Source organism: Dipodomys merriami, unplaced genomic scaffold (genome assembly GCF_024711535.1).
Source record: "Dipodomys merriami isolate MVZ:Mamm:240054 unplaced genomic scaffold, mDipMer1.0.p SCAF_82, whole genome shotgun sequence".
Taxonomy (NCBI): domain Eukaryota; kingdom Metazoa; phylum Chordata; class Mammalia; order Rodentia; family Heteromyidae; genus Dipodomys; species Dipodomys merriami.
In genome coordinates this window covers 30,444-45,000 of record NW_027206424.1, presented here as the reverse complement: position 1 = coordinate 45,000, position 14,557 = coordinate 30,444, and the positions used below count along the sequence as shown (strand labels likewise).

Sequence of the window (14,557 nt, the reverse complement as noted above, 5' to 3'; positions counted from 1 at the left end):
GGGGTCTTTCCCCACTAGAACCAGGAGTGAGCCCTCAACTCCTAACTCCTCCACAGCCTCTAGCTTCCTTCTAGAATCCTCTGACCCCAGCTGTAGATGTTAATACTCATAGCATCTCTTCCAGGAAGTCCCAGTGCCTTGTGATAGCCCTGTCTGAACACTCAGTGTTAGTGTGAACATGACTCTTCCCTCCTTCCCTCCCTCCCTTGGTCCCGGGCACAGCCAGCCCAGTGAGGGTTGGGTTTGGGGCAGGACTATGATACCTGGAGGAAGTGAGGATGGAAGAAACACAGCAAGGTACCAAGGAGCTACCTGTTAATTCAAGTGCACAAGAAAACCCTTATTGCAAACATCTGTTCTAAAGAGCACACAGCATCACATGTACATTGGATTTTTCTGGGACATCTCTACCTTTGGCCATCATCTTCACTCACTGTGGGGCGCCCTTGGGCAGTGGCCAGGGCTGTGTAGGCTAGTCTTGAACACACTGCTTGTGACAGACTACAAATGTGTGTTTTTTGTACGGGCCAGTACCTACATGTGGCACAAAAAGGAATTCTTGAAGAAGTCTCTTCTTTTATCTATGTTCCTGCCCCCTCCCCCATTCCCAGAAGCTTCTGCGTTGTTAGTACGATGAGTACCCACTTTTTCCCAAATGAGACCTTACAATACTCAACACTTTGGGTCTTCTCCTTTTTTCTTGGCGCTGTTCTGGAAGGTGGTTTTCTGTTGGGTCACGGTGACTTCTTGTCACCTTCTGGAAAGCTGCATTTTATCAACTTGGTGAAAGTGTCATCCTTCATCCTCCTCTCTGTTAGGCAAAGAGGGGGTTTCTCATCATGGCCTCACCCCCTTGGCCCCCTGCACACAGATGGACTGCGTATAGGAGGTGCCTGTGGTCCCTGGGGACAGTAGTAGAGGGTACTAGGACATGGATAAATTATGTTTGGGGCTCATCTTGAGCTCTTTGTGGAAGTTGGAAGCCATCTTATTCCTTAGCTGCCTTTCATCATGGCTCCTCTGCAGTAGTGGGCCCAAGCCCCAGTGTGGGTTCTCAGAGTGAGGCTCACCCAGGGGTGTGGTGGCTATTGCTATACATACCTGTGTGGACTCTGACCCTTGGGTCACACCCAGCATCAGGCCTGGGCAGCCTGGCTAAGCAGCCTGCAGTATGGCTTTGCCAACCTGACCTATAGGGCTCTGGTGTATGCAGGGAGCCACTGCGGGCCACTTGCAAGGCCAGTCAGTGTTCTGTTAGCTTGTTAAAATAAGTGGAGCGAGCATGGGTCTGCCAGATAGGCAAGGTAAGTGAGGGAGGGGAATAGGAAGGCCTTGCATACACTTGAAATTTCTGTGCAAGCTGAGTTATGTGACACTATTTGATTTATTTGTTTTTCTTTCTTTTTTAGTTTACAGGGGGGTTGCAATGCCCAGATCACACAGTATACCCACAGTGCATCTTGATCGGTGTCCCCCTTCCATCGTTCTCGCCCATCTTTCCCAACCCTGCATGCTCTTTTTGTTTTGTTTTGTTTTGGGTGTTTTTCTGGTGCCAGTCCTAGGGCTTGAACTCAAGGTCTGGGTATTCTTCCTGAGCTTTTGTGCTCATGGCTAACACTCTACCACTTGAGTCCCAGCTCCACTTCTAGCTTTTTTGTAGTTACTTGGAGATAAGAGTCTCACAGACTGTTGCTTGGGCTGGCTTTGAATACTCAGATCTCAGTCTCCCGAGTAGCTAGGATTGTAGGCATGGGCCACCAGGAATCTGAGCCTGCATGCTATTTTTAAACATGCATGCTTCCTCATGCTTTATTTTGCTCCTACGTCAGTCATTCATTGTTTTTGTCTCCTTGGGAAAGGGAACTGTGGCTTTGGAATGTTTGTGTCTTCTACCTGCCATGATCTGAGCAGGCATCGTCATCAGTAAGCATAGCTGAGTGGATGGAAGTGGAGGAATGAGTGTGTTGCTGGCTCAGTGAATGAGCTTTCTTTTTTACTTTTATTTTTGTTTTTGGTGTTGGTCCTGGGGCTTGAATTCAGGGCCTGAGAACTGTCCCTGAGCTTCTTTTGTCAAAGTTAGCGCTCTACTGCTCTTAGCTTTTTTTTGGTGGGGATGGGGTTGGCGGGGGTGGCTTATTGGGGATAAGAGTCTCACGGACTTTCCTACCTGAGCTGGCTTTGAACTATGATCCTCAGATCTTAGCCTCCTGATTAGCTAGGATTACAGCCATGTGCCACTGGCTGAATGAACTTTCTAAGAGCAAGGAAGTCTGCACTCAAACCCCATTCAGATGATGCCACTAGGGGTTGATGAGGATAATATCACAGTTACAGCAGTAGCTGGCCTGCTGGTCAGTTTATCAGGCACTTTGAGGTTATGGGAAAAACTATCATTTTTGTTCTTCTGGGACATAGGCTGTTTCTGAAGAAGATGATGTACTCATCTTTGGGGACTGGGTTAACTCCCAAGGTCCTTAAGAAACTTACCCATGGCTGGACAGAGACTGGCCTCTGAGGCTGAAAGAGTGCACATGGCTTCCCAGGGTACCTTGCTTCCAAGACCAGTAACTCTGATTGGCTGGTTTTTTCTTTACCCTCCATCTACTACCGCCACTCCCAGGATTATGACCTTGCTTCATAGGAAGTCTGGCTGTCATACCCAGAGTGCTTAGAAGGAAGTGGAAAATACATTGCCAGTGAGGTTCATTTCCCTCCTGCCCTTCTTCCCTGATGAAAACAAAAGCAGCTCAGGACTCCTTGAATAGTTACCCCCCAAATTTCATACATGAATTCTGTGGCCTACTGAAAGTAATTTAGTGCTGAATGACTAGATTTAGCTTGGAATTAAGACTTAGTTAACTCCTTAGCTGAGTCTCTTCTGAAGAGCCAAGACACTGGTGTTGTTTTGGTCTTCCAGGTAGCTCCTCCACACATAGAGCCCCCTCCTCTGTGGTACAGTAGCTGATGATGGGACTCGTGTTCCTGGAGTCCATCCTGCCTCTCCTGGGGACCAGATCGGGGCCTTAGGCAGTTGACCTGAGAGGTGCTGTGAGCTTGGCTATACTTGTCCTAAAACAGACATGTATGGCAACTCTTCAACATTCTTTTTTTTTTTTTTTTTTCATTTTTTGGGTCTGGTTGTGGGGCCTGAACTCTGGGCCTGGGCGCTGTCCCTCAGCTCTTCAGCTCAAGGCTAGCGCTCTACCACTTGAGCCATAGCACCACTTCCGGCTTTTTTGTTTTTGCTTATGTGGTGCTGAGGAATCGAACCCAGGGCTTTATGCATGCAAGGCAAGCGCTCTACCACTGAGCCACCTTCTCAGTCCTCTTCAACATTCTTTTAGCAGATGACAGTGTTCTTGAATGTGAATGTGGGTCAAGCTTGCAGTGTTGGAGGGTAGAGGGAGGAAGACAGAAGGCTTCAAGTTTGGTTGATTAGCCTGTCTAAATAGCCTCTGTAGGACAGATTGGGAGATATGACTCAGTCAGACCTGGAGTTGGGAGTTCTGAAGTGGGAGCTGAGAGCGAGATGTGACTTCTAAATGGGTGACAGGTGGAGACTTGGTGGCCCTTTGTTTGTAATGGTTCCTATGGAGCTGGTTGGTTCCCTCCCACACCACCTCCAGTGTTCCACTTCATACTGGACAGGTGGGGGAAGGGGGCATTAGTTCCCTCTGATAAGAAGAGACCATTTTTTCCCTTTTCCCCTGATACCAGCTGTGTCCGGAGCCATCTGTGGTTCAGATCACCCTCCCTCCAGCAACTGCTGTGGTTCTGGAGCACTGGGAGGAAGGCAGTGTGTCTTGGACAACGTGACCTGCAGGAGAGAGCCTGTCCCAGTGGAGTGGCCCCACAAGTCATATACATACCTAAAGGAAGAAGAGATGGGGTCTCTGGGAGGTGGGCAATAAAGGTGTCACAATGGGTCAAGGGCTAACTTCTTGGCCACCTGAGGAACTTCTTGAGTTCAGAATAGAGCTGGCTTTACTGAAAGATGCCAAGATACTCCTATGTGCTTATGGACCTAGCTTGGAAAATGCATTTGTATATATTCCCTCCTCAGTTCATGGAGTGATGAGGTGGGACTGGCCCTGCTGTACTGCCTTACCCGTACCCCTTCCCTGAGAAGATCCGGAAGGTCTCCTGCTTCAGCCCAGAAAGTCATATCCAAGCCACTGTGGCAAAAAGTGGCCTTTGCTGTGATCTGGCTTCCTGGGGCTTTGAACACAGCAGGCCGGCTTTGAGGAGGACCAGCACAGCACACAGCCTACTATAGTAGTTGTTCTAGGACAGGTTTGGGGTTCCTCTGTGCGTAGGAGGCACACTGAGGTGCCAAGAGGCATAATGACCTAGTTAAAGCCACATGACAGGTATGTGGTTGCACTTGGACGCTCACATCTCCCCTCTGGCAGCTGAGAAAGGGAAGTGAGTGGAGGGTGGGTGCCGCTGGTCAGTGCATTGACTGCGAGAACACACGCGCCTGAGATTCATTCTGTTCATAGGCCATGCAGCCTCTTGTTTGGGCTTCTCCGTTTTTAGTTTTGTTTTCAATATTCCCAAACCTCATCTCTTACTTTTAAGAGCTGGTGAAGTTCGCTACGTTTGTAAGTAGGTCTGGCTGAAGGAAGAGGTCATGGTTGTCTTAGGCTAAGTGGCTTAGGGACTCAGTAGATTATCCTTGGGGCCTCTTGCTGCCCTCTCACATACTCTGGTTCTCTGCCCACCCTTTCCCTCACCCCGCTTCTGAGGAGAAGGCAGCATCTAGCTTCACATCCTCAGTAAGTATTAGCTCACCCATCTCCTGTCCCCCATTTCCTTCCTTTTGAGTTTGTTCAGCAAATTCTCATCTGCAGCAAGGTCTTCTTTTCGAGTGTGTGGTGGACTAAAGACATGAATGGTGGCAGGAATTACTGAGTGCTTATAGGAAACTTGTCTTACATGAACTGTGACAGGAATTACTGAGTGCTGATAGGAAACTTGTCTTTTGGTTGTTTCTCATTGGCAGATGGGCCCTTGACAAGCCAGGCATCCAATTGGTCTCAGATTTAAGAACAAGATAGATCCTCTTGTCCCCATCTCTGATAATGTCATTCCTTTACCTCCCCTCAAATGTTCTTTGCTTAAAAAGGCAGAAAAGCAGGGCTGGGAAGGTGGCTCAGTGGTAGAGTGCTTGCCTTGCATGCCTGAGGCCCTGGGTTCGATTCCTCAGCACCACATAAGCAAAAAGAAAAAAGCTGGAAGTGGCGCTGTGGCTCAAGTGGTAGAGTGCTAGTAGTCTTGAGCTGAAGAGCTGAGGGAGAGTACCCAGGGCCAGAGTTCAGGCCCCAGGACCAGACACCCTCCCCCCCCCCCAAAAAAAAAAAAAAGGCAGAAAAGCCCTGCCCTACTGGTAGAGAGCCTTTGGAAAGCTCTGGAGAACACAGTCCCAGATTGCTTTAGCAGCTCATTTTACTGTTGTGTTTTGTTGTCTGCCCCCATTAAGACACACCCATTAGGGACTCTGAGCCCTGTTTTTCATCCGAGGGCACAGATGAGATTCCTCTCTAACCATGTATAGTGCTGGTAGTCTTCCTCCAAATGCGGGCCTCTCGTGGCCTTTCACTATCTGCAGAAAACTAGGCCAAGGAACATATGCGCATCAGTTATAGAAGGAAGCACCTGCAAATACTTGCTGCCTTATTCTGGAGCAAGGGACAGGGAGGGGCGAGTGTATTCTCTAAAGACTGCATGTGTTTTATTCTTGCAGCAAGCAACTCTCTCTCCGTTAAGTACTTATTCTGCTAAGAATCATACTTATCTAGGGGTTTCTGTACTTCTAGACACATTTTTCTAGTGCCCTAACCTTACAGGACATGACTTCCTGGGGTTCATTGTACTTGAGGTCAGCAGAAGGATTGTGTCTTATATGTGACAATGGAAGTAAATGAGCTTAGCACAGTTAGCAGCTTGCCCAGGGTCATGCAGCTCAGCCAGGACTGGCTGGATGTGCAGCGTCCAGAGTGGAGGCCATCACTCTCCCCAGTTTTGCTTCTGCCTGAGCAGATAGTCACGATGAGTTCCTGCTAGGGCCAGGCTCAGTGCCCAGGCTAGAGGCATACTGAAGCACATCCTCACCTAGGCTGCACAGGGGAGATGGGTTGGGATGGGTGTAAGTTCTGGAAGGCTGATGTCTGGCCTGGCACTGCTCGGGATGAGCTGTATTCCAGAGGTGGTGCGTTGCAAACTGAGATTCTCACAAAGCACATCATGGTTCCAGGAATAGAAAAGTCTAGTGCCTGAGACAGAGCCTTTGGAGTTCTGCTGACATAGGTTGAGTCTTTGTGGCTTGTTCACAACTGGGTGACTTTGGTCTTGGCTTCAGTTTTCTTCCCTGGAAAATAGAGTAAGTACAGTGCCCTTCTGTAGGGATACTGTGAAGATGCAGTAAATCCAGGGCCTGGCACACTTCCTGTGCTGATCCCTTCTGAGGGGAAAGGTTGGCGTGTGTGTGTGTGTGTGTGTGTGTGTGTGTGTGTGTGTGTGTGTGTGTGTGTGTGTGTGTGTGTGTGTGTGTGTGTGTGTGTGTGTGTGTGTGTGTGTGTGTGTGTGTGTGTGTTTCCCTCAAGGCAGGTGCTCTAGTACTTGAGCCACACCTCTAGGCAGGTTAATTGGAGATAAGCATGGACTTTTTTTTGCCCAAGCTGGTTTTGAAACTTGATCCTCAGATTTCAGCCTCCTGAGTAGCTAGGATTGAACGGGTGAGCCACTGGCATCTGGTTCTGAAAGTTAGACTCTTTGTCACTGTATTTCTGCAAGTAGAGACCAAGAACTAGGAAAATGTGGGCTGGGAAGGTGGTTCAGAGGTAGAGTGCTTGCCTTGTGTGTATGAGGCCCTGGGTTTGATTCCTCAGCACCACATAAGCAGAAAAAGCTGGAAGTGGCGCTGTGGCTCAAGTGGTAGAGTGCTAGCCTTGAGCTGAAGAGCTGAGGAATAGCCCCCAGGCCCAGAGTTCAGGACCCACGACCTACTAAAAAAAAAAAAAAAGCTAGGAAGTGTGTGTGTGTGTGTGTGTGTGTGTGTGTGTGTGTGTGTGACAAAGAGAGAGAGAGAGTGAGAGAGAGAGTGAGTGCTTTTTCCTCTAAATGCTGCCTCTATTATAGAGTCATCCATAAGACCATGACATTTGGTATTGTGTCCTTAATGTTAGTTATTGAGTAAAGAGCTTCACTTGTCTCTGTTTTTCTGTCTTTTATCAATGGCTTTTCAGTCGTTCCCAGGACCCAGGGCTGAGGGAGTTGGTTGACATGTCCACGGTAGTGGGAGACACATTCTCAGAACCGGTTCCAGTGTCAGGTCAGAGTGGGAAAGTAGAGCTCTGGATCAGTTCCTAAGTGGTTTTTCACTGTTACCCTTCAGACACACATGGCTTCATTACACAAGGGAAGGACATCTCCAGGCCTGCAGGGTGGGAAGGGTTTGATTTGTCACAGAATCTGGCAGAAGACAATGTTTCCCGTGGAGAGTTGTACTTCCCCAAATGTTCATAAATTTGCTTGTAGGTCCTGCATGCAGATGAGTGTGGCATGGAAGTTTAAAAGTGCATAGAGCCTTCATGACAGCCTTGTGGGCTGGCCACTCCCCTTCCACTTCCTCTGCCTGATGGGACGGAGGAGGAAATACAAGCTCTGACAGCAGGGACTTGCTACCAGAAAAATCACTCAGTATCCAAGTTCGTGTGTAGGTTTTGGTCAGAGTCTTGTTTCTATAAAACTGACATAACAAGTGGTACAGACAGGATAAAGGCATTGACGGAAGGAAGGCTTGGTTGTCCCAATCATTTCCAGTGCGGTCAGTTTTCTTTTACAGGGAGAGATCTTCCGAATGCACCATGGAAGCCGCCTGCAGATGCTTCTGGAAGTGTAGCATTTGCAGAACTTCCTTATGGTGTTCACACTCGTAGCACCCATTCCTCCTCTGACATGGAAGGCCCAGTGGAGCTCTTCCCCTTCTCCAGAAGCCCAGAGCTGCAGACCACAGGGTTATTTCACAGTCCTGTTCGTGGTGTGCAAACTGTGAAGGCTCACTGAAGATTGCAGAACAAAAAAAGCAAGAGCATTTCATGTTTAGGAAGGGCTGGTGAGAGAGAGCAGAGCTGTCCCTGTGTGGTCAGGAGCTTCCTGGGGAGGCAGGCGTGCATGTCCTACCAGCCCTGCCATGCTAGATAGGATGCTGGCAAATGGTTTAATTTTTTTTGGAGTCACAGTCTTCCCATCTAGGAAGTGGGCTATTCACAGAAGGTGAGAGTTAAGAAAGCCCAGCCTGAGGTTGATGTTCTGGGAGATGAGGTTGGAGGGCTGTGTCTGGACGTGCAGCTGAGGAAGGCCCCGTGAGCTGGTGGTGAGCTGTGTGGGGTGCTGCGGCGCTGACCCCTGGGGCTCTTGGGCTGTAGGCCTTGCTTTGGGTATAGTGCTGAGGAGCTTGAGTCGTTCTTTTGTTGTTTGACAGCCTCCTGCTATGTAGCCCAGGCTGTGTTTGTGCTTGCGTTCCTCCTGCCTTAGCCTCCTGAGGGCTACGTTTACAGACATGTACCAACACACCCGGCTTATAGCTGTTCTTGTGAGAAGAGCCCTTGGGGGTGCGCAGGCGCCTCTGCCACCACGTTGGCAGCCAGGGAGCAGGGGAGAGTCTGCAGGTGATCGCTGTGTCCCCATGTTTGTTGAGGTGCCAACTAAGGGGCGACTTTCCCAGATGCTGGGTAGCCAGGTGGTGCCAGGTGGTGTCTGGAGTCCTAGTGGAGGCCTTTATCAACACTGCCCAGGGAGTCACAGCAGAGGTGAGTGCGCTGGGCATTGCCAATGGAGGATTTGAGTCCAGAGTAAGGAACTGCACTGGCGATGCTGGGACCATGTCCAAAGGCAAGGCTTGCTGTCCACAATTGTACTTCATGCAGAGGGGACCGGAAGCCACCAACATCTGTGTCCTTCCCTGGCTTCCCTGTGGCAAACTTTCTTTCTTTCTTTCTTTCTTTCTTTTTTTGTCGGCCGTGGGGCTTGAACTCTGGGCCTGGGCGCTGTCCCTCAGCTCTTCAGCTCAAGGCGAGCGCTCTACCACTTGAGCTACAGCGCCACTTCCGGTTTTCTGGTGGTTTATTGGAGATAGGAGTCTCACGGTCTCTCCTGCCCGGGCTGGCTTTGAACTGCGATCCTCAGATCTCAGCCTCCTGAGTAGCTAGGATTACAGGTGTGAGCCACCAGCGCCCGGCTCTTTCTTTCTTTCTTTCTTTCTTTCTTTCTTTCTTTCTTTCTTTCTTTCTTTCTTTCTTTCTTTCTTTCTTTCTTTCTTTCTTTCTTTCTTTCTCTCCCCCCCTCTCGCTCTCTCTCTCTTTGTCGGTGGTGGGCCTAGGTGCTGTTTCTCAGCTCTTCAGCTCAAGATTAGCGTTCTACCATTTGAGCTACAGTGCCACTTCTGTTTTTTTCTGCTTTTGTGATGCTGAGGAATCAAACCCAGGGCCTCATGCATGCAAGGCAAGCACTCTACCACCGAGCCACCTTCCCAGCCCCAACTCTTTCATTTTCTTACATTACAATCACAGTGCCCAGGGCAAAAATGTTACTGTTCCTACTTGACAGATGAGGACACCAAAGCAGATAACTTCAGTGAAGGCCATGGCTGCCAAACCCCACAGCCTCTGCTCCTTTTCCATGCTGTCTTCCTAGTGCAGGTGGCAGGAATTTGATTTTTTGTTTTGTTACATTTTCTTTTGTCTCCAGTGCCATTTACTCTTTTGGTTATTTAGTTCTATGGGTTTTGACAAATGCACACATCAAATGGGGTTTATTTAATTTTTTTTTTAACATTGAGACCACTTTACATTCATGTAGCTGTGAGAAATAGTACAGAGAAATCTGGGGTATTATGTTTTACAACTGTAGTGACGACATCAGAAGCAGGAAATGAACAAACAGGGGAACAGTCAAGCTTCAGACCATTCTAACCACACCCCATCCCAAACCCGGCCAACCTCTGTTCTCCGATTCTGTTACTCTGTCATTTCAAGAATACAATGCACACAGAATCGTACAACCGTTCGCCTTTGAGTTGGTTTCTTTTCTACTCAGCAGAATTGTTTGGAGATTTTTTCCCCCCGAGTCCTGGTGTATATTAGAGTTCATTCCTTTTATGGCTGAGCAGTGTTCTTTAGAACAGGAGCCAGGGTGCATTTAACCATTCACTCAGTGAAGCACATCTGGGTTTTCCTGGTTTGGGCTGTTACAGATAAAGCAATTGTGTGAAGGTCTTTTGTGTGAACCTATGTACGTGTTCATTTCTCTGGGATAAATGCTCAGGAATGTGAAGGCTGGACCACGTGATAGTTGTCCGAGTGGGTGTTTGAGGGTGCATTTGGGATGGAGAAGTGGGCACTGATGGGAAGCACAGGCCTGGGGCCTGTCTCACCAGGGTTCAAGACCTAGAAGATCCTAGACTCTGGTGAATTGCTGTGTATGTGGCTATAAAATGAGAACTGTCAGATCTGCCTTGTTGCTACAGAGTAGCTGCTTAGTGATTTTATAAAGAAGAGAGGTTTATTTAGCTTCTGGTTCTGGACTTTGAGGACATGGTGCCAGCAACAGGCAAGCTCTGGAGAAGGCCACACAGCAGATGAGCCACACGGTGGGACAGAAAGCTGGAGTGGTTGGGTGTGTTGGCCAGGCTTGTGAGACGGAGAGCAGTACCCTGTGAGGTCTCATTCCCCCCACCTAACTCCACACTGTCAGGGCCCTACCACCTGTGAACAGCCCGCACTGGGGACCAGGCTTCCCACACCGGAACCCTTGGGAGACAAGCCACACCCAAACCACAGCAGTGCTCAGTGATAGAAGCCATCCTTTTCGTGTAGGTGCAGAGAGAACCCAGTAGGCAAGTCAGGGTCCGTACCCAACCAGTGTCCGTTGGCTTCCCCCAGTTACTGGCCCTTTCAGGACCATACCTAGTTCCTCTCTGAGAAGATGCTGGCCTGGTTATTAGATTTATCTGTGTCGCTGGGTGGGTACCTGCACTCCTCAGTGAAGCTGGTCCAGACCTCTGCCGTGGATCCCAGGGAAATCCAGGCTCTGCTGGTCAGAGAATGTGTGGGGATTCAGATGTGGCTGTGATTTACCCAGTTCCAGACTTGTGTATTGGGTGCTTATTCTGTGCAAGGCACTGTGCTTGGTGGTGTAAAGGTGCAGAAAAAGTTGATTGAAGCGGCCTCGGAACTCCAGTGTCTGTTCTGTTGCCCCCACGTCCTCTGTGCAGTCTCCTCCCAGTGAATGCTGTTCCCCGCTGTCAAGTTGGGATTTTTTTAAAAAGTCCACATGCAGTTCCCTCGCACAGCTACACTGTTGTTTAACCACCCAGGTTGTCCCCACTCTAGCGGCCGTGCCATACGCGTTGGGCCCCGTGCCTCCAGCACCCCCTTCCTCTGCCTTCAGTGTGAGTAGTGCCTACTTCACAGCCTTTTTGCCAGTTCCCCTTGAGAGCACGACTGCTGGGTGCCACACCTCCCCCTTCCTCTGGGGCCCGTGATCACCCAGGAGCTCAGGGTGCTGTTGTGCATGTCTGTTACCCCTCGTGCCGCTTCGGCAGCCCTTTGTAGAGGCTGCTGTGGAGCTGGAGCTGGTGTGAGCCAGGAGGCCCCATCACTCCTTCAGCCCGGCTTCCGGCTTTGTGCAGCGCTGTGACTGGAGGGGCTGATGTGTTTCCATGGCAATAGACTTCCACAGCATCGCTCTTACCGGCCTCCTACTGTTTCACCAGAGGGAAGGGCCATCATACAGCCAGACCTTTTTGATGGAATTTAAACAAATTTGAGAGGAAGACTGCCTGGGTGTCCATTGCTGAGGAAAGGATCTGGGCTCACTGCTCTCCCCCCACCCCCCGCCCTCCCCAACAGCAGTAGCCACTGTTGACAGCACTTCTCAGAGGAGAGGCACCAAGCAGGAGGTGTGGCTTCTGCTTCCTAGGCTACTACAACCTGATGAGGCAGGCAGGATCGTCTCTATTTACTGAGAGGAGCTGAGGCACAGAGATAAAGCACTTGGCAACGTTTGAGGGGGACAGTGTATTTCAAGAGGAACTCAGGTGTGCTTGACTGTAGATCTGAGCTTGAAACTACGGAACCTGTCTGCCTCCTTAGAGAAGGGAGGGGAGGAGGCGTTACTTCTCAGATGTGGTGCCAGTGGCTGGCTGCCCTAGAACTGAGTTGAGGCTTACACCCAGAAAGACGGTGGCCTCTATGCCTCCCTCGCTAAGATGGAAGGGCCCCTTTGAGGGCTGAGTGCAAGCTCCCCTCCCGGCCTGCCCCTGACCAGGGCCTGCTACTTGTCCAGTCCCTGGAGGAGTGGACTGAGTTGACCGCACTTAGTTAGCACGTGCCGGTTGTAGGTTGATGAGCTGTTAAGACCTGTCAGGTGTAGGTGTCTTGGTGTTACCGGGGACTCTGGCCCCCTGTGCCTCCCTTCCCCAACAGTCAGGCTTTGGAAATGGATTGATTTCCCTCCTCCCCTTCCCTGAGTTTGCACTTTGGATGAACCTTGTTTTCGAAGAACAGTAGAAGGTAATTTTCTCGTGCTTGCCAGCTGGCCTGTAATTGAGCAATTTCAATAACACCCACTGTAAAGTCTAATCGAAGTAAACAGGAAAATATGATTTACAATCTGGATGGCAAGTAAATACCAGGGTGTAATTAATTTTTACACAGAACAGAAGATTCTAAAGCATTTTCCGACGCTGAATTGTTTGTTTTTAATTTCAGATTAGGGGCTACCTTTCTATTTGTTTATTGCCATTACTGGTATGATTTTTGTTTTCTGATGGTGCTCTTTGGATCTCTTGTATTATGTGCATTTGGAGGTTTAACCACAGAAGGGTGGGGAGAAGAGGGATGGAGTATCGGAGTAATTTTAAGGGATGATCTTTTAAACCTCTGCTGAAGCCTGCTCCCTTTTTTGCCTCTGCTTAGTGGGAAATCATGGTGGTCAGGCGGACTGTTGAGCAGCTGTGCACAACAGCAATCTCTGCTAGAAGGTTACTGGGGAAGAGACCTCCAGTGTTGAAAATAGGTTGATGTCAAATGTGGCACGGCCACATAATGCATGCCTCTAGGTAGACATCTCTGATTCTTCAGTTGCCTCTTCCCCTCTGCTTCCCCTTACTGAGGAGTGAACTCAGCGTGTGCTTGCTCGGTCTATTTGCTTTATCACTTGAGCCATGCCTCCAGCCCAGCTTTCTGCTGATTACAATAGAGAGTAAACCTCACAGACCTCTGTCCTGGTCACCTTCTACAGCTCAGCCTTGTGAATGACTAGCATTTACAGGGGGAGCCTCTGGTGCCCAGCTTCCAATCACTTTTTTTTTTTTTTTTTATAAATCAATAAACACCTTTATTACATGAGCTAAGGATGTAAGGATGGTAGAAAACTTTATTTGCCTTTCGGGGCCTCCACTCACTTTTGTTCCTGTGTGGAGAAGGAGAACCTGCGTGTGTCCTGACTGGGCCCCTGTCAGCTGCCAGTGGCTGTGGAGGGCTGACCGTTCGGGTTTGGACATGGGATGGGGTGAGGTGTGTTTTTACCCTCAGCCCATGTGAACTTGTCCTGGTGTGTGTTCAAAGTACACTGAAAGTTAGGTTGGTGGTAAGATGTCACACATCCTGAGCATGCTAGATTGCTAGCTACCCAAACTCAAGACCTTTCAGGGGGTTACATGAGCGGACCCCCGTGTACTGTTGTACCCATTGGCTTTGGGGTGCTCCGAGGCTGGGGGGGGAGGGGTTGCTCTTAGAGGGTTATCTGAGCCTCGGTGGCCTCCCAGAATGTACCTCCTTTAGTTCCCAGTGGGTCCCCGGTTCCACTCTCTTCTTCCCTGGTCCTGAACTTGTTGCCTGTCTTTTGTCTTACCAGGTAGTTGACCACACTTGGCCATTTCCCAGAAGAGCCTCATCCTGAGAGTGAGTGACTGATGGGGAGCTGTTTCTACTGACAACATTCCCTGGGGGTGCCCAGGTGTCACCACGGCCCAGGGCTGTCCTCCTGAAGATGGCTCGTGCCTACCCTGGGATGCAGCCCAGTGCCTGAGGTCCTTACCATGGTGATGATCCTAAGGAGAAGCCTCGCCAACCAGGGAGCCGACTCCATAGCATGTAGGACCTTCAGCCCTGAACTGGTGAGCCCCTAGCAGCCTTCATCCCTTTGACCTTCTTCGAGGCCTGGTGTACAGGTGGGCTGTGGACAGGGCATCCACCTTGAGATCAGAGTGGCCAAGAGTGGAGCTCTGGGAGATGATCCAGTCTGGGTCATGGTGCATGGGAGCATGGGCCCTGGACATTTACTCACAAGAGGAAGCAGTGAGCTGCTCAAGAGAGCCGGGGAGAAAGGCGGCTGCGTGCTAGATAATGCCAAGTGTGCTTCAGCTGCCCTGCTGGGCTCTGCTCCACATTCCTTTTGCCTCCACCCAGCAAGGGGAGGCAGTTTCCACAAGTGGGTAAGGCTGGAGTGAGGGCCAAGATAGCAAAGATAGCCTCCAAAGAGAAGTGCAGAG

The 14,557-nt window shown here is 49.9% G+C and overlaps 1 protein-coding gene across 1 annotated transcript in view; it reads left to right on the top strand.

The window, feature by feature from the left end:
- The window catches only part of LOC138819832 (protein FAM53B-like), a gene marked incomplete at its 3' end in the record, with an annotated part of 77,630 nt that overhangs the window by 39,086 nt on the left and 23,987 nt on the right, over nucleotides 1–14,557 (top strand). Inside the window, exon 2 of the mRNA XM_070011398.1 lies at nucleotides 13,921–14,182. Within this exon, the coding sequence (XP_069867499.1) occupies nucleotides 14,105–14,182 (78 nt within the window). The remainder of the gene's footprint in view (nucleotides 1–13,920; nucleotides 14,183–14,557) is intronic.